The 20,283-nt window shown below is 51.1% G+C and overlaps 1 protein-coding gene across 1 annotated transcript in view; it reads right to left on the bottom strand.

Moving 5' to 3' along the window:
* Positions 1-20,283, bottom strand: part of TMEM132B (transmembrane protein 132B) — a 347,237-nt gene that overhangs the window by 78,525 nt on the left and 248,429 nt on the right. Inside the window, exon 4 of the mRNA XM_059139801.1 lies at positions 6,192-6,378. Coding sequence (XP_058995784.1) covers positions 6,192-6,378 — 187 coding nt within the window. The remainder of the gene's footprint in view (positions 1-6,191; positions 6,379-20,283) is intronic.

Raw genomic sequence — 20,283 nt, 5'->3', positions numbered from 1 at the left:
ACTGCAGCTAAAGGAAATCGACTCCGCAAAGGAGAGCTCCAGCCAGTGGCCTTGGGTTCTGACAGTAAATATGACCATCCATTCATCTGTTGAGCAAATACTGTATGCTCGGCATCATGCATGGAGTCCCCAGTGATCAGAGCAAACACGGTCCCTCCCATCCAGGAGCTTGCGATCCTGTTTCTGCTTTCCAACCTACTGCCGCCCAGCTCCAAATTCAGCCCTCATTACCTGCTCTATGTAAATGGGCCCGAGCCCTTTCCTTTGCCAAAAGGTGACGTGTTGAGCTGTCAGTAGGGGTGCTGGAGAGACGTTTCCAAGGGAAAGGGCTTTGCCTTGGGATTCTGGTGCACCCTGTCTACGGGCTGTGCACCCGTGCTGGGACTTCTCCAGCACCGGAAGCCATCCCCATGCCCAGCTCCTACAGCATCCTGCACCCAGCAGCTTTGCCCAGCAGCCACCGATGCCTCTGATGAGACATCTTTCTATAAAGAACAGTCTTCAGGATTCCAGGAAGTTCCACTGGCATGCTACCTCTGCAAGTTCTCCACGTTCCGTGAGCTGGGACCACACCCTGTCCAGCAAGAGCTGGATCTCAGGGCAGGGGGGGAACGGGGGGGACTTGTTCCTGGGGCCCCCAGCTCAGCCCTGGAGCTGTGAATGCTCATGAAGGCTGCCATTCGAACACTCTTCAGCGTTCTCTTCGTTTCTTACTAAGCAATCCGTCATTACTCCAGTCTCTGTTATGAATAATGACCCTTTAGAGCAAACTTTCTCTATTTAAATTCTTTCTCGTGATCAGAGCCACACTGAGACAGACATGCACAATCACGTAAATAAGCGTGAACTGCAGACATTGGTAGGGTCTACAAGAAGCAAGGGAACAAGAGTGTAAGAAGGACAGAACTAATTTGGTCTGAGCAGCCAGGAGAGGCCTCTCCAAGTGGACTATTGAGGCAAAAAGAGACCAGAAACCAGCCAAGTGGAACATTCTGGGCAGATCCAGGACTCAAGTGTGGCTGTGTTCTGAATGCACGGGCTTCTGATGAACAGGACACACTTGAGACATTGGAGTCGTGTTGTGCAACAAAACCAGCAAGACGGCGGCATCAACCAGAGCCTGTGGACCTTCAGATCCATTCTCTGTGGGGTTCTTGCTGCTCAGAGGACCCAGGCCTGCTTCCCAGGAATGCCTCCCCTTGCTCCAGCCCCGGGGCCAGTGGAATCTTGTTCTGGCCAGAGTTCCCGACTCTTCTGTTGTGTCTGCCTGCTCATCGTACTCATTGCTGAGCTGCGTGTTCAGGCTTCCATCACTATGTTCTCGCTACTTAAGAGCCACCCGTTAAGCACAGAGCCCCCCCATGGTAAGGACACAGCGTAAAACCATAAGCCAACCTCAGCCAGACTGAGGTTGATCTGGAGAATCAGAACGCTGAAGAGTGTTCGAATGGCAGCCTTCACGAGCATCCACGGCTCCAGGGCTGAGCTGGGGGCCCCAGGAACAAGCCCCCCTCCACCTCCCCTGCCCTGAGATCCAGCTCTTGCTGGACAGGGTGTGGTCCCAGCTCACGGAACGTGGAGAACTTGCAGAGGTAGCATGCCAGTGGAACTTCCTGGAATCCTGAAGACTGTTCTTTATAGAAAGATGTCTCATCAGAGGCATCGGTGGCTGCTGGGCAAAGCTGCTGGGTGCAGGGCGCTGTAGGAGCTGGGCATGGGGATGGCTTCCGGTGCTGGAGAAGTCCCAGCACGGGTGCACAGCCCGTAGACAGGGTGCACCAGAATCCCAAGGCAAAGCCCTTTCCCAGCAACAAGCCTATTTGTGGATGTTCTGTGGACAAGTCATGTCTTCCATGCAGAAGCCACCCAGAGTTAGTTGCCACTGAGAAGGAAGAAAGGAGGTGACGAAGGGAAAGTGGGGGAGAGGAAAGGGAAGGAGAAGGCAGGAAGAGAGAAAAGGAAGCAGCACGTAGAAGGTACTCCCTGCCAAGCACGGTGGGCGGAATTCTCCCCTTGGCAGCTGGGTGTCTGGGGAACGGCTACAGCTACTGACTACAAGAGGAGGAGCTACCAACTTCGGTCCCATGGCCAACTTTACAAAATAGCTCTGGTGCTCGGAGCCACGTCAGAGCCACTCTTTATAGTGCTCTGAGAGATAGATAGCGATACACAGCGCCACTCAACCACCCAAACCCGGCGCCTTCCTGCCAAAAGGAATGAAAGCCCAATGTGAGAAACTGTCCCTGAGTAAAGACCAGCCAGATGGGGAGCACCGGGTGGCGTCAAATGGTCAGAGGCATGCCGCGTGCACAACACACGTAAAACCAGCCTCCCTGAGCGGCAAAGCACCAGGATGGCCCCTGAGGGCAGGGAATGGGGGTGACTGAAGGAAGGCAGCAGAGAAACCTCCAGATGCAGGCAAGCTCGCCACTGGTATCCACTGCACTCCACCCCCAGGCACCAGTCAGTAAGACACAGGAGCAGGAAAGGAAAGAGTCAACAAAACAAAATGGCAACCCATGGAACCGGAGAAGATATTTGCAAATGACAGTACAGACAAAAAACTGATATCCAAGATCTATAAAGAACTCCTCAAACTCAACACCCAAAAAAAAACAGATAATCATGTCAAAAAATGGGCAGAAGACATGAACAGATAATTCTCCAAAGAAGACATACAAATGGCTAACAGACACATGAAAAAATGTTCATCATCATTGGCCATCAGGGAAATTCAAATCAAAACCACACTGAGAACCTTACACCAGTTAGAATAGCCAAAATCAACAAGACAGGAAACTATGTGTTTTGGAGAGGATGTGGAGAAAGGGGAACCCTCTTACACTGTTGGGGGGAAGGCAAGTTGGTACAGCCACTCTGGAAAACAGTGTGGAAGTTCCTCAAAAAATAAAAAATAGAGCTTCCCTATAACCCAGCAATTGTACTACTAGGTATTTACTGGGTATTTACCCCGAAGATACAGATGTAGTGAAAAGAAAGGCCATGTGTACCCCAACGTTCATAGCAGCAATGGCCACAATACCCAAAATGTGGAAAGAGCCAAGATGCCCTTCAACAGATGAATGGATAAAGATGTGGTCCATATATACAATGGACTATTACTCAGCCATCAGAAAGAATGAACGCTGAACTTTTCCATCAATATGGAAAGGACTGGAGGAGATGATGCTGAGTGAAATAAGTCGCACAGAGAGAGTCAGTTATCATATGGTTTCACTTACTTGTGGAGCATAAGGAATTACACGGAGGACATTAGGAGAAGGAAAGGAAAAGTGAGTTGGGGGAAATCAGAGGGGGAGACAAACCATGACAGACTGTGGACTCTGAGAAACAAACTGAGGGTTTTGGAGGGGAGGAGGGTGGGTGCTTGGGTGAGCCTGGTGTTGGGTATTAAGAAGGGAATGGACTGCATGGAGCACTGGGTGTGGTGCATAAACAATGAATCTTAGAACACTGAAAAGATAAATAGAATAAAACAGAATAGAATAGAATTAAAATAAAATAAGATAACATAACATAATGGAGTCACTTATGCCACGACCACATCACCAAACCAGGGCCCCACACCCGGCCTCCTGAAAATGTCCACCTCCCTCAGGAACATAGAATTAACTGGTTGGTCTGCAATGTTCTGATCAGCACCAATAAGGCAACCTGTCCCACGGGCCCTCTCCATCCCCCAAAGGAAGAGGAGATAATTTACCCGAGACCCTTTTGTCTGCAATGGAAGGTGACCTCCCCTGAAATAATCCTTTTTTCTGCTTATAACTTTCTTGTCCTGCCTTTAGAGCCCCTCCCTTTCTGTAGCCCTTTGGAAGTCCTTCCTACTTTCTAAATAAGATACTGCCCGATTCGTGAAATGTTTAATAAAGCCAATTAGATCTTAAGGGAAAAAAAAAAAGAGCAGGGACACCCCACAGGGAAGTGCCGACCCATGCAGAGAGACCATCAAAGCCAGCCCATGATCTAGGGCCACATTCCGAATGCCTGCTTTCCCTGCCCTGCCAGGCTCTTCCTTCCTTCCTGTGTGGGTTTCACCGCCTCCTTCTCTCCCCACCCAATTCTGTGCTGTCCCAGCTCCGAGCCCTGACCCTGTGAGGGACAGCCCACTCAGCCCAGAGCTGTGAGTTAGGTCTTCAGGCAGCATCATGAGAGAGGGTGTCACCGTCAGCAGAGCATCTGTGTGTCTGTAACAAAGATCTCATCAGGAAAGGGGATCCCAAGAGACAGGACAACCAGCACATCCCCTGAAGCCCAATAACAGCAGAATAACGGTCCCCACTGGCAGGCACTCTCCTCAGAAGGGGACTTAGGGCCGGCGATGAGGGCCGGCGAAATGCTAAAACCAAAGTTTGGCCAAGGCTACACTGTTGCAAACGCCGAACACACCACAACAGCGTGAAATCAGCCACCAACAACCCATGACAAATGGTCATGGCTGTGTCTGACCCTGGATTTGGTCTGCGGGCTGCTGCGCTTGGCCAACCACGGGGCTCTGCCCCTCTCCTGGTTCCAGCCCCCTTTCCTGCTCTTCCCAAAACCGGCACCTGCCCTTCAGAGGAGGGCGTGACCTTCTCCCTCGGAATTCCGTCCTCAGAAGCAACAGGAGGCTGCGGAATCCCCATGAACAGAGAACCACCCGTTAAGCACAGAGCCCCCCCCCCCCCATGGTAAGGACACAGCGTAAAACCATAAGCCAACCTCAGCCAGACTGAGGTTGATCTGGAGAATCAGAACAGTCTCGTTCTGCTTTAAAATCCACATCCGTCTCTCTCTGCCCCTTAACAGGGCCATTTCCTGCTGCCTGCAGCTGCACCGAAACCAAAATGGAGACTGCGGCCGAGGCGGGTCAACTCCATCGGGCTAACTTTCGAGAACTAGATAAGCCCAGTAGCTGGGATGAAAGCAAGGGCTTCATTCATGCGCTGACCTTCATCCACAGCATACAGCCACTGTCTCAGGCACTGTTCTAGGTGCTGGGATCGCAGATGTGGACACAACTGACAGACTCCTACCCTCACGGATCTCACCTTGCAGGAAGGGGATGGAAGGGGAGCCCTGCACCTCCAACACCAATAACATCTATAAAGAAGCTGAAACAGGGCAGTGGTGTGAACAGGGAGAGCCGGGCAACGGGGACAGAGAGCCAGTTCCGGCCCACGTGGTTGGAGGGTGCGTCTCTTCACAGTCAAGGTGAAGAGAAGGAGCCAGGCACGGGGACACATAGGGAAAGTATGTTTTGGGCATAGACAAGCGTAAGAACCCAGATATGGGAACTGCAGACTGCATTGGCAGGTGTAGGGTTTCATCTGCGAGGACCTCAACCCTGGTATCCAACTGGAGTATGGACAATAGAAATACCCACAGATTGCCCTACAGTATCTGGGTGCTGACCCTCATGCTTTGTCGCCAGACGGAAGGCCGAAGCAATGCTGAATATTTCCTGTTCCACTGAACATTTCCAGTGCGGGAAGGGGTATTAGGAATGGGGTACTCCTGGGAACTGAGGACCCCTGTGACTCACCAGCATTGTCCTTTTTACACTCTGGAACCTCATGCATGACCCTGTTCTGAGATGGGGCCCCTGAGCCTGGTCATGAACGGAGCTTTAACCAAGCTCAGAGGGAAAATCTGGTCACCTCCCGGCCAGGAACAGAAACGGGAAGTGGTTTTACGGACTCTGGGACTCTCTGCAGGCTCAGCGGGCCAGTCCTCAACAAGCCTGCTTCAGGCTATCACATTTTTCAGCTTGCCTGGCCCCACGCTACCTGGGAACTGCCCGGTGAGGCTTGGTGGCCAGAACTGCTCACTCAGCGTGCAGAGCACTGTGCCCACTCGGACGCCTGGTGCGTTCCACTCGACCCAGCCCTCGGTCCTGATGGGGGCCCAGATTGAGGCCATAAAGAACAGGAGCCCCCAGGAAATATTCACCAATATCCGCAAAGGAGAAGAGATTTACGGCAGACCCCAAATTGTTTCCAAAAAGGCATTAGAGAAAGCAGGCTAATAAAATGTAACCCAAGTGTATTTCCCTTGCTTAAACGTTCTCATCAGGTGCATTAAAAAAAAAAAAAAAAAACAGGTTATAAAACACGTCATGTTTCTTGGAACATTAGAAGCGCACCAAGAAAACCTCTTGGTGACCCTCTGCCGAAGCTCAAATTTCTCACCATTGCGAGAGGGACGATGCCCACAAAGGATGTCGGGCTGACGAAGATCTCGGAGACGGCCAGCTCACTCATGGAGTCCTCCACCGGGTACTCTACCTGCCAGGTGATGGGCTGTGCCCCGGCCAGGCCGCTGCTGTTGTCAATCCCAAAGTCCACTTGCAGGATCTCATAGAAGGTGCCATTTGCCCTGGAAAACAAACACAGGTCGAAGTGCAGTTGAAAACCTGAGGCTCCACAGAACAACATGAATGCCATGTTCCTCCTTGCCAGTCAAAAGCCCAATACAACAGTGTTGACAGAGCCTGATTCATGGGCTGTCAGTGACCCCCACACCTCCAAGTGGGTGGGCCGTCCGTCTGCAGGGCTCAGTGGAAACCCATCTGTCTTCCCTGGGTAAACAGGTCAGACAGCTCTCCCCACCCCCATGTTTGCACACAGCGAGGGGCCCTGAGCCTCCCTCCATTCCTGAGGCACAGCCTGGACCCTGGCTAATTCCACATTTGCGTATCTGTATGTCTGTGGACCTGTGGCTCAAACTCAGAGCTTTATGATTTGGGGAGAAGGGTGATGACGTCATGGACTGGTGGCAGCATGATGAGACCAAGCAGGGGAAGGACTCCATAGCTCCCTGTCCACTACGTAACCATGAGCGACACATAAGTGATTCCTCGTGTCATGACCCTGAAGTGAGATGAGACATAAGAATTCCCCTGCCTTAATTCATGGAGTGGCAGCACTGCGTATGTGTTTGGAGGAGGGGAAGAAGGCGGATGCGACACAGAAACATGAAAAAGACCAGCGTCACTCTCAGTATGTTTGCACACGGGAGCACCTTGTCACTGACGGGGATGTTGTAAATTATAGGCAGCCCATTGTGCCAGCGGCAGACGTCACTGAACAGAGTTAAGACTAGGGTCATCCAGCACAGGATTTGTGAAGGACTCCTGTTCTGTAGCCTTTCCCGTCACCCCTGATGCTAACTTTATCCCCACCCCAGGAACCTGACAGCAGAGTGACCGATTCCTGGTTCCCCGAGACCTGAGTCACACAAACCATCCTATTCGTTTACTGTCAGTGGGCCTGCCTGGACCAAAATGGGCTTGGAAGCCTTCAGGGTGTGGACAGGGTCTGCCGAAAGAGTTTTGAAAATAACCCCGGGCTTGCTGGTCGCCCACCAGAAATGCCGTACCATGGACAGCTCCCCTCCCCCCTGCTGACTTCAGAAGAGGGTGAAAACCCCAACTGGATGGTTAGAGGCAGCCAAGAGGTACCAGAGGCAAGGGTCAGCCCTAGTGATAGTATTGACAGAACTGACCTGCCCGATGCAGAATTCCACTCAAATCAGAACGACACTAGACTCCATATAGAACGGGTCATGCCCAACCCTCTCCCATGCAGGCAAGGCTTTAAGAAACTCTCTGATAGTGCTCTGTCCATTACTGTGGCCAGCAGCCAGAAATGGCTATTCACCCTGAAATACAAATTTATTAAAATGACACTTGGGGTCCCAGTTAAGCTGGGTTGGGACATGGGAGCTCTGTCCTCAAGTATCTATTTGTCACGGTGTTCTGCACAGGGAAGACAGCATGTATGGCATAGAGATCCCTCAGTTCGTGAGAAGATGGACAGTGGGCACACGGGAGAACCCCCACCCGGGGGCTCCAGTTTACCTGGGAATCTCTAGTAAGGAGGCAGGACAAGGGGAGGCTAAGAGCTAATTCTGAGTTGCCGACGGGGTTTCAGGGTCTTAGGGACGGAGGCAAGTCTTTACTTCTCCATCTGTTGAGTCTCCTACAAGAGATGCTTGGTCCTATTGGACGAGATCTTCAATTCCTCTTTGGGCTGCACTGTCCTCGGAACCATGACTTAGGAGTTGCTTTTTTTTTTTTTTTTAAAGATTTTATTTATTTATTTATTTGACAGACCGAGATCACAAGTAGGCAGAGAGTTAGGCAGAGAGAGAGAGAGAGAGGGAGGAAGCAGGCTCCCCGCTGAGCAGAGAGCCCAATGCGGGGCTCGATCCCAGGACCCTGGGATCATGACCTGAGCCGAAGGCAGAGGCTTTAGCCCACTGAGCCACCCAGGCGCCCCTTGGGAGTTGCTTCTAATTCCTCCTGGGTTCTCAGCACTTGGTAGACCTCAGCAAGGCAAACACCAAGAAATTGAGACCCCCAGCAAGAGAAGAAAAGGAGCATAACTCTCTGTGTTCTCAGCGATTTGATCCTGCAAAATCTGCGCTCTGGTCTCGGGGGTATAGAAACAGCCAGTCTTAGGGCAGAGGGGGCAGGGTCTGTGTGAAAGGGCCAGCCCCCTCCTCTCTTCCCGGGCCTTTCCTGGTCCTCTCTGACTGTCCAGCCCATGAGCTGCCCGAGCTACAGGAATCTGCCCGAGTCCAGCTACAAACGGATCAACTCAGAGTCATTTACGCACAGGTTTTTATTTTAAGTCATTTCCTTCAAACCGGAGGAAAGGGGTCTTTTTAGTTTCAGGCAGCTGGCATGCTTGCTAATAAGTCCATTTCTATGGAAATGGGTTTATAATTATTAACTTTACCTGGTCTTGATCTGTCCTGGATAAACCTTTCAAATTTAGAAAAGTGCTTCACGATCCTCTCAATTTAATAATTACCAACTGCCTTTGAGGAATCTGGATCAGTATTGTGGCTGTGAGATATTCATGAGATATGTTTCCCTGGGGTGGAGAAGTGTGTGTGTGTGTGTGTGTGTGTGTGTGTGTGTGCGCGTGTGTGTGTGTTCGGAGGGGTCAGGCAGGAATTGCTACTTGGCTGCTGCTCCCCTCGAGGCTGAGCACTGAGCATCCTCCCAGAAGGACTTGGTTCCCAAAGTCCTGTTTCCCACGGAAGCTTCTGCTTGAGTAAAGCTGAGCATCTTCCCCAGGACTCCAGGACCCCTAAGGTGGGGCTGAGGCCGCTTTTGAATGCACGGTGTGACTGCAGCTCAGACACACAGGCAAGAAGGAGGAGAGATGGAGACAGGGGAGGGGTATGGGGGACCCAAACCAGCAGCTTTGTCGCCGAGAGCCACATCCCGCCATTTCTCAGCATCTAACTCATGATGACAATCATGGCTGTTTGGGGGAGGGAGGGGAGGAAGAAGGGAGGGAGAAATAAGAGAAGAGGGAGGGGAGGGCTCGAAACCTTGAACTCTTCTCCAGCAAGTTGTACCATTTACATCCACGATTCCCCCACCACCCCCACCAACCTCTAGATGGTTCTGAGCTCCCAGGCTGAGCTGCTGAAGCTTTCCCCACATGAGCCTCTCTAGAAGTGGAGCAAGAAAGGTTGACCTCCGTCGGGATCTCCGTCTTAAGAGCTTTTCTCTGGCATTACGTTTTTAAATGACCCAAAGCAAGGCACCTACTGGCTCATGACCCCATTGAGCAAAGGTCCCGGGAGAGGTTGTGCTGCTTCCTCCCAGTGAGCACAAGAAGGCTGAGCTCCAACCTCCCTCTAGCCTGTTCACTCCGTGGGGACCGGGAGGTGCCTGCGGCAGCTGACACACCCAAAAAAACTGTAGGCCTTCAGTGCCTATCTGTTTAATTCACTGACCACACCTAAACGGTGCAGTCAGACACCTGTAAAGATCCAGGGCTGCCCTCTGCATTCCAGGAGACAAGGAGTTACCAGCCCGCTGAGTTCTGAGCCATGTTCTTGGGCCTGGCTGGACAGTGTGTTTATACTCTTTGCTCTGAGAAGGTAGGTCTGTCTCCACGACCACAATGTCATTCTCTTCTTTAAGACATGGTTTGTTCACAAAGTTTTAAGTTCACAGCAGAATGGAGGGGAGGGTACAGAGACACACCCCCCCAGAAGCCCCCTGACCTCCCCACGACTTTCTCCCACTATCAGCCTCCCCACCAGACAGTACATTTGTTGCCACCGATGAACCTATGTTGACATCACCACCACCCAAACTCCATGGCTGACTTCACAGTTCAGTCTCGGTGGCGTACATTCGACGGGCTTGGACAAACGCAGGATGACCTCCATCTACCCTCATGGTGTCCTATAGAGAAGTCTCACCATCCTCTGGCAAGTCCCCTGTGCTCTGCCTATCCATCCCTCCTCTGCCCACTCCCTGGAAGCCGCTGAACTGTTTGCTGTCTCGGTCGTTTTGCCTTTTCCAGAATGTCCTATCACTGGAATCCTATGTGTGAACCCTCTTCAGACTGGCCTCTTGCACTTAGAAATATGTATTTAAGGTTCTTCCACATCTTTTCGTGGCTTGACAGCTCGTTCCTTTTAAGTGCCGAATAACTTTCCATTGTTGGGATGGACCACGATTTATTTAATCACTCACCTACTGAAGGACATCTTGGTGGACATAAGCTTTCAACTCCTTTGGGCAAAATACCAAGGAGAGGACTGCTGGGTGGCATGAACCTGACTCTTCAAAGGCCAAAGCCTATTGTAACATGACAGTCACCATGGTCCCCGGCACACTCATTTATGCAGTGACATTTAGTAAGCACATATTATGCATTAGGCACTGAGCATTCATTGGTAGACGAAACAGATAAGATCCCTGTCTTGCTGGTCAGGTAAATAAAGAAGGCAAGTCCTGGTCGTGGAAGATGCTGTCCTAAAATGAAATAGAATTGCCTTTCTTTTTTAAAAAAGCTGAACAAATTTTTTAATTTAAAAAATTTAAATACAAATAAATACAAAAAAAAATTTAAATCAAAAGGGTCCATTTTTATTTTAAACTAGAATATAGATTACAACAGGAGACCATGAAAGGTCTGGGGCCTGCCCGTATAGGAAATGACATTTGAGCTGAGACCCAAAGGATGATGAGAAGCCAGATAGACCCTCAGCAAATGTTTGTTGAATAAATGAGTAAATCTATTTTAAGCTTTAAAAAAAAAAAAAATCGTGGGAAAAGCTTATCCCAAGCCATTCAGCATGAGCACAAGGTGCTAAAGGCAAAAGAACATCCATTCAGTGTTTGCTCAAACACCACCTGCTCAGTAAATCCCCTTCAGGCCACGCTATCGAAAGTTCCATCCCCATACCTACAGCTCTGACCCCGTTAGCCAGCTCTCTGTTTCCTGTGGCTTTTACCTTTCCACCTACTAAGTGATTTGTCGACTAACTGATTGATCAGTTCTGTTGGTCCCCACCCCCACTCATGAGCGCGTGTGCACACACACACACACACACCCACACACACACATTCCTACGAATGTGTTTGCCCGTTATTGTATCCCCAGCACTTAGAACTCTGCCTGGGATGTGGTTGGTCCTCATTTGGTATCAAGGACTATCCAACAACAGTTGGAATGAGATCTCAGAGGAACATGTGCTTAGCGAACCCTGAGACTAGGTGTTGGGAGAAGACAGACTGGAAAGTCAGGGAAGGCTTCCTGGAGGAGGCTGGACTCAGGCTGATCTTTGAACAACAGACTAGTAAGACAGGCAGTTGCTGCAGCCCCACTGCTTGGGGTCCCTCCTCACATGCTTCCCCCTCCCGGACTGCCCCCCACACCAGTCCGCGCAGAGAGGAAAGAAGCGATCGCTGCTCATCAGGCCCATCCAGGGGGCAGAGGCTCCGTAGTCCATCACTCTGCCTGTCACGCAGCTCTTTTCATCCTGATCTAATGACCAGCTCTCAGGATCTGGGATGAATAAATCATCTCCTTCTGCAATTCCATAAAACCCAGGCACTCCCTCCTCATTTCTGTTTTGTCAAAGGCAGCGCTGCCAAAGATTGCCGTGGGAAGAGCGTTTCAGGTTGGCGAGTCGGGCAGTGTTTGGCATTCAAAGGTCTAAAAATAGTTAATAGCCAGGAGTCTCGAGCAGGGACTTAGAATCTTTCAGACTCAAAACATTCTCTCCTTGTTGGTTTGATTTCCTGACTTCCCATCATCAAATTTTTATATAGAACTTGGAAAAAAATTTCTGAGACTGTGTCAGTTGGGGACAGTCCAAGGGTCGAGGCTCCTTTATTGCATTTCTGATTGACTAGGAAAAGCTAAACAGAAAGCCCAGAGGTTAGAATGTGGTCCCCTGGGCTCACCGTGGCCCGACCCGTCCTTTATTAACTGCCCCCCACTCCGCGTTCTTACGAAATTTGAACTAGCTGCCAATATTTTTAAATGCAGAGAATCCACACATCTGCTCCCCCAAAGAGATGGGGTTTCTGGCTTCTCCAGGAAGATGGGGAGACCAGGCGATATTACTCCACAGGCCCTTTGCGGCAACAATCAGCCAGAGCCACAGAAGGCTGTCCCCACCCTTGGGGCTGGAACTCTCCAACAGGCCATTTTATCCATGTGTTGTGTCCCTTGGGTCCCTGTGGGCATTTGTGATCTCTGAGAAAACACGTTTTGTTTTTGGCCTGCTAGTAAACACCTGGTGAGCTGTTTCCCACTCACAGGATTCCTCCTCCTCTTGGGAACATTTCTCTCCCCATCACCCTGCCCCAACCTCCTGCCGTGGTATTATCCTGCCACCCAGCCCCTCCCTGCGGCTCTGCTCTGGACTCGGCAGTGAACCCTGACCTCAACTGGGTGAGGAGCGCTCCCTAGCCATGTCAGAACCTTCTGGAAAATTCCCAGCTTGGCGCAGAAAAAGTGCAGAGTGTCCACAAAGAAGCTGGGCACAAATGTTCATTGTAGCATTTTCCAGAACAGCCAAAAAGTGAAAACAATCCAACTGTCCGGTAGGAGTTGACTACCGGCGGGTACAGAGCTTCTTTGGGGGGTGATGAAAATGTCCTGGAATTAGGTAGTGGGGAGGATTCTACAATTTGATGAATCTACTAAAAAAAAACTCAGGATCGTACACTTTGAAAGGATGCATTTTATAGTATGTTAATTATATCTTAATTATCTAAAGTTTAAAAAAATGAGAGGAAAAAATCAAGTCACAAAAGGATCTGCATGGCCTAATACTTTGTATTAAAACGATAAGCACGTGGGCAACCATTCTCTGTTGTCCATATTAAAAACCATGAAAACGTGCACCATGATGATAATGTCCTCCTCAGAGGAGAGAGAGAATGAAACCAGCAAGAGGCACGGAAAGGCTCCGATTGGGTGTAGAGTATTTAGTTCTTTCAAAATGTGAAGAGAATGAAGTCAGGTGGTAAGAAAAAAAGAAGCTGGGGGACAACATTGAAGGTGTGTTGGGAGTATTGTCCATATGTTTGTCTAATCAAGGAACATTTTGTTTAAAAATAAACATTTATTTAAATATAGAAAGCTGCCATCCTCAACTAACTCTCTCTCTCCCCCCCTCGTTAGGTTTCTTCTTCTTTTGTTTGACTCTCACACCGGCACTTCTGCTGGCATCCAGCCAGGACACTCCCCATCTGCCTCTTCAACCAGCTCGCGAGGAGACAGCCAACCCGCGGCCCCCACGTCCCAACCCCAGGAAATAAGGAAACTATATCCTCTCCTTTTCTTTCTTAAATATTTTAAAGTCCCTCGCGGGCTGGTATGAGTGACCTGAGTTCTGCTTCTTTTCCCAGAGCTGAGAACAATCAATCCCGGGAATGAGCGAACACTCGGGCAGCCCCCTCCAGCCCCCCCGCACCTTCTCAGCTGCCAAACCCAGGACTATTTCTCCCACCAACACTCACCCTCACTTGCAGCATATTTGGTTTTATCAGCGTCACCATGACAAGCCCGGAGACAGCTAAGACAATCGCCACAATTAATCTTTTTCTTCCCCCGCTATCTTGCCGACAACATCCCCAAAAACTTTCCAGGAAACCCGACCCAGAAACCATCCCTCATACCGACTTCCGAGGTACAACTTCTCCGAGTCGGCCCCTCTGTTCCTTCCTATGCCCACCCTTGAGGACAACTCTTGTTCTAGAAGATGACTCGTGGGATCAAATGCCATTAGGTCCCCCTAAAGAGGAGAGGCGAAGACGCGCCAGCCGGCGTGAGAGAGGGCACCAGGGGCTCTGGCCTGTGCTCGGGGCCGGCCTTGGGGGCTGTTAGTTCTCCTCTGCGTTCCCAAGACATTCTCGGCCGCACCTAAATACGGAGTTGGGAATCATATTGCTAATTTATTATTATTTTTTTAAATAGGCTCCAAGCCAGCGTGGAGCCCAGTGGGGGGTCCGAACCCAGAACCCCGAGGTCACGACCTGAGCCGAAATCAAAGAGTCGGACACTTGACCAACTGAGCCACCCAAAAGCCCCCATAATGTTGCTTTTTAATAAATAAGGTTTAATAACATTATTAATAAACATGTTAATTCTTGAATAAATAATAGATTGCTGGGTTTAAAAATTCTAAAAATACAAAGAAGACAACAGTGAAACAGTGAATCCTCCTTCCCTTGCTGCCTCCAGACCCCCAGCCCCTCTCCCCTCCGCCAACAACAGTCATTGTTCGTTTTCTTACCAGCCCCCCAGAGAGGGCTGCGTGTCTGCGAGCACGAACAGGCATGACACGGTGCACACTGAGCGTTCTGTTCTAGCCTCCAGAGCCCTGCTCTCTGACCCGAAGGGAAGGGGAGCTCTGGCATTTCTCCTCCCCAGTAGGAAGTGAGGGCAGAACCAGCCACCAGCCAGCCACGGGGACCAGCTGGCAAGGGCAATCCGCCTGGGCGCCCAGAAGGGGTGCAGTGAGTGGCTGAAACCCGGCTGAAGCAGGTCGCAAGGCAGGGAGGAGAGGGGCGCCCCCAGGACTGACCAGGGTCACCTCCGGAGTCCATGCACGAGACGCTGAGTGCAATGAGTCACTTCCCTGGGCCTGCACATTGCCGAGAGATGACAGCGTCCCCAGCTCTGCGTCAGGCCCAGTCATGAAGACGAGAATCACACTCAAAAAATTCTAGCTGCTTTTCAGAGTCTGCTTCTGAGCAGGAACCTGCCTCCTGCCGCGTGGCCAAGGATCACTGTGCACCTATACTGGGAAGGGCCTCATTAAATAGGGATTCTTCGCCTGCCTAATGGGCGGGTTGGCTTCTCCAAGTGTGAGCAGCTACTAATGAGGCCAGGGTCCCAGGGTCGTGCCCTCTGCATGCTGGCTAGCTGGGTTCTTCCAGGGGGCCGTGAAGGGCATTGCTAAGTCGGGCACCCTGCAGGCCACCGGGGGCACCAGGGCCCAGCCAGCAGCCGTGATCAGCACCAATCTGTTCCTGGTCCTGGTGCTTTCCCTGCTGAGATACAAGAGCAACATCCTGCACCCGGAATTAGGCGCGGCTCTCCGTTACAGGACGGCAACAACTAGCGGACCAGGGCTGCGCTGTGGCCGACCAAGCAAAGATCAGGCCTGAGCCGGGCCTCCAGCAGCCCTCCATCAGAGGAGGTATTTCACAGCCACAGACATCTGACTGTAAGCGCCCGGTGACTTCACTGCTTGCAGGCGGAGGGCTGGCGCTTTAATGTGTGAGAATCAAGAAGTTCTACCTACCGCTTGGACTTTTCTCCCAGATTCGAGCCTCTTTCATCCCACTGCCTATTGGACAGCTCCAGTCGGGTGTCCGACATCGGGTGTCCGTGCTGAACCCCTCTTTCCTCGGTAGCCCGCCTCCGATTGTCCAGAAAGCCTACCAGTTCTACCTGGTAGAACCTGCCTTCCCGCTGCCCAACCCTGCCCACTCCTTCCACACCAGTCCCCACCACCGTGCTGCCCGAAGCAGCAGCCAGAGCTCACCTTAACAAACAGAAGTCAGCTCTTTCCACTCTTCTGTCAAGATCCTCGAGGAATTCTCTTCTCGTTCCCATAAAAAGTGCAGGTCCTTACAAAGATCCACAAGGCCCTACATAGCCCGGCACCTGCTGCCCCCCTGACACTCTGCTGCCCCCTTGCTCACGGCTCGAGCCCCACCAGCCCCTGCTGCTCCATCGGCACCTGCCATACAGCTGCTGGCGGCCCTCCCTTCTCCCTGGGCTGCTCCTCCTGGTGACAACTGTACCGTGTATCCCTCACCTTCAGGACCTGCCTCAGATGTCCCCTCCAAGCAAGGTTCTCTTTGGAGACCCCACGGAAAGAGCCATCTCCCACATTGGCCATCTCTGTCACCCTCCCCTGCTTTTTCTGCATAGCAGTTACCACCACAAACTTACTCGATTTTACTTCCTAGCCTTGGCAATGGGCTGTCTCTGTCTCCTAGACTGTAAACTCAGTGAGGGCACGGATTTTTCTTTACGGTCCTGCAGTACCTCCAAGAAAAGTTCCTGGCCCACGGGAGGCCCTCCATAAATACGTCATGAAAGAGTGAGCGACGGAGCTGTGAACCTTAGAGTCCATGCTTCAACACCGTATCTCTATGGCGACCTTGGGGTGCACGTGTGTGAGGACACATGTATATACATTAGGATCCTTGTGCATGAGGTCACTCCTGTCCACCCACCCACATCCCGCTCCCTCTCTCAATGGGCATATTTGCTTACGGCATCTTCATCGTCCTCCATGATAGCTCGGGGAAAGGCTGGACTGTCTGCGAGCCGGCTTCCCTGCACGGGGACTGCCATCGGTCTCTAAGTCGTACAGCGGGAAATTCCCACAATGCTCGTCTCTGTTCCCAAGGGTCTGCTTCTCTCGGTTACTCTCTACACCCTTTAGAAAGCTGCTTCTGCATCATCTCCAGTTCACAGCTGTCCACTGTGAGGGCATAACATGATGACAATTCCTTAGCCATCACTGGACTGGGAATCTTCAACGCTGCTTTTTTTCACTGTGGTAAGAACACTTAATGTGAGATCTACCTTTAACAACTTCAAGTGCACGATACAGTATTGCTATGTCCAGGCAACAGTGTTGTAGAGCAGACCTCTAGAACATATTCTTCTTGTGTCCAGTGCTAATGTTGCAAAGGCAGGCACGGTTACGATGGGTCGACAATCAGTAAGAGCTACAAGAACCGTTTTCCAAGAAGTACCACAAATGATAATGATCGTCAGCTCTCCCTAAGACGGTCAAATATTTACCCTTGACTCGGACATTCCCAAAGCTCACGCACCTCTAAATCACCAGGAATTATTTCAACACCACAAAAGGAAACAAACAAACCAACAAAAATTAAAGACAAGGCAGATAGACAGACAGACACCCTGGGGCATTAAAAAAAAAAACAAAACCCACAAATAGAGTCTCTAACCTCATTAACCTTGAAATTGAGTAGAGTTAAGAGAAGCCCACAAATACATTGACATTCTGAACACCACTTGGGTCAAAAATCAGATTAGACTTCTTGTAACCTTCCATTTACCTGGCGGCTTTTCAATAAATGTCAGCTGAGCAGAAATTCAATGCAAGTGATTTGCAAGCTCGTAGAATCCCAAAGTGTGTCAATCTCCCTACATGAGGAGCTCTCCTTCAGGAAACAGGAATTCTCCTGTCGCCAATTAATTAAAATCCAATGATCCCATCCCCTGCTTGGCCCGTTGCATGAGTTACAACAGCTTCCAGATCCTTCTCATAGACCAATTACTCCATAGTGATTAGGTCTTAGTCTTAAGTCAACCGCAATTAGGGAGGATTATGTGCTTGTCACTTCTCTGACTTCTCCTTTTGCTGATTATACATATTCCCGCACCCCTGAAATTCTTTACGTGGAACTAGGCTATACCCGTCCTGTTGTACTCTGAGTAGGAGAGACCGATTTGGTCCAGAGGAGGAAATTCTGGAGTGGAATCAGGCATGAAAGAACAGGGAACAGCAGTCAAGAGCTGGATTTTTTACCCCCCAAGGCGGTTCATCCACCCAGTTATAAGACGCACACACGAGACGGTTCAGGACAGGGAAACACATCCCCGTCCAGGTGCTGGGGGAGGGAACAGGGGTTCACATGTACCAGCACCTCGAACCTGCCCAGTGCTCACCCCACATCAATCTCAACTTCACAAACGTGTCCATGCTGCATGTCCTGAAGGAATGAAAATGACTCCAGATAATGACGATATCCGAAGTGAGTCCACACCAGGTCAGACCCGGGGAGGAAAGCGACCGTTAATTGGCCTAGAACAATAGCAGGAAAGGTGACATCTGCTCAGGCAGTGGAGCCCTGCTGCACTAATGAGGGGCTCTGCAGCAGTGTGGTGGCTGTTGGGTTAGCTGACCTGTGGCACCATGAGAATGCCCTGGGCGCACCCAGCACCACTCCGGGGGTGGGGGCGGGGGCGTGGCGTGAGCATCCTGGGAGACTGAGCCCAGGTGGGGACAGGGGCCTGACATCCGAGTAAAGAGAAATTCCTGCTGCAGCTCCGAACCTTCAAGGTCAGAGCCTGCAAAGTCAGTTTCTTTGAAAACTCCATTCAGTCTCAAGGGAATGATTTGTCTGCTTCCTCTGATGCCGTCTGGCTGATTCACCCTCGTGAGAGATGCTAGGAGTCTGGGACCACACTTTCTGAACACGGAAGGAGAGCATGTTATTGGAAATATGTGAGCTTCTAAATGGGAGCCAAACATTTAAAGTCGGGACTGTCCCAGAACGTCAAGGTCAGCATGCCTGGGAAGACATAAAAAGAAGCCGTCGTCCATACCTAGTTCCTAACTCGGTCAGAGTTTCACCAACTTACACTCTGTCTGGATCTCTAAGTTCTGGACTGTAACTCATTCATTCAAACGATCAGTTAAATGTATCTGAGCATCTACTGGGTGCCAATCTCTGTCCTTGGCACCAGGAATCAGTGGTGGACAAGGCGGGTGAGGCTCCTGCTGTCCTGGACTTTACACTCCACTGGAGGGAAACCATTAACAAGCTCGTAAGAAAACAAACGAGGCAAGAATCAAACAATGAGTGTAGCAGTCATTAACGACCTTCCCTAGATATTTCCAGCTCCTCGTGCTCTGGACACAGGGGAGGACTGACTATGCTTCTGACTCACGTGACACTGGGTGGAGCCAAGCGACCCACCACGATCAGCACATTTTATGTGTCCCTTCCACGCAAGAGCACAAGCCCCTGCAGCCCCTGTCACTGCCACCAGCAGCCTCCAAGGGGAGGCGCTGTGTGGGTCACTTGAGAGACAGATGGTCAGAGTCCCCCAGCCGAACCTCGGTGGGAAAATGAACCTCTGTTGTTTTAAACCACTGAGACTGGGGGTGGTGTGTTTTCACAGGGTCAACTAGCCCGGACTGGTGCAGAGATACACAGAGATGAGGACAAGATGCAATAAGGTGGTGGGGATCGTGAGACAGAGCCAACAAAGGAGCCCCTCTGAGAAGAGGTATGTGAGAGCTGGGGTTTCAATGGAGGACCAGGATCTGTGTTCCAGATAAGGGGAACAGCATGGGCAGAGGCTCCGAGGTGGTAAGAGGCTTGCCGTGTTCAAGTACACATGTCCTATACATGTGCACTTACACACACACTCACATGCACACCTGCACCCTTGCACAGCCATCAGAACACATGCACACACACACACACACACACACACACACACACTGGCACAAACTCAAGGCAGGAGTAATGAGCAGGAGGCAGAGGGTGACTGGGCAGTAGCCCTGTGGTCCACCTCCAGACGCTTCCACCAGCCAGCCTCCATCCCGAAGAGACAGTCCTCCGTGAGACAGGCCCTTTTCACAAAACGTCAATGTCCCAGCAAGGGGCCGAGCTCTCCAGACACTGGTTGCAATGTGGACTCCCCACCCCAGGTCCCTGGTTATAGAGATCTCACCCTTTCCAGGCCCCTATGAGCGGCAATTAAAAGTCCCAACCACTGAAACAAGCAGAGAAATAAGAGACGTCACAGTCCCACAGCCTGCAAGCAAGGCCCCGAGCCTGGGTGCTCTCCAGCAGGGCCCCTCTGGGGAGCTGACCCATGCACAGTGCAGCGGACCCTGTCCCCGCCCCCGGTACAGGCCCTGTCACTGCCAAATGACACACAACAAGATGATTTCAGAAATGTGGGGTCACTTGCTCACAGGGCCACACTGAAAAAGTGGTAGAGATCTGGCTCCAAGGTCACGACTAGAATACGCCTTTGATGAAAGAAGCAGAGATCTAATCAATGACACTATTCACACCCTAAACAGAGTCTGCCCTCGTGCACGGAGAAGGATCTTTGCGAGCACAGAAACACAATCAAGGGCACTGAACACTCGGGCTCCGTGTGGAAGGGATTCTGAGCGGGCAGAAGTCAGCCCTCGGCGTGTGAGGGAGAC

This window comes from Mustela lutreola, chromosome 11 (genome assembly GCF_030435805.1).
Source record: "Mustela lutreola isolate mMusLut2 chromosome 11, mMusLut2.pri, whole genome shotgun sequence".
Taxonomy (NCBI): Eukaryota; Metazoa; Chordata; class Mammalia; order Carnivora; family Mustelidae; genus Mustela; species Mustela lutreola.
Note: the sequence above shows the minus strand (reverse complement) of the source record. Positions and strands in the feature narration are given on the sequence as shown.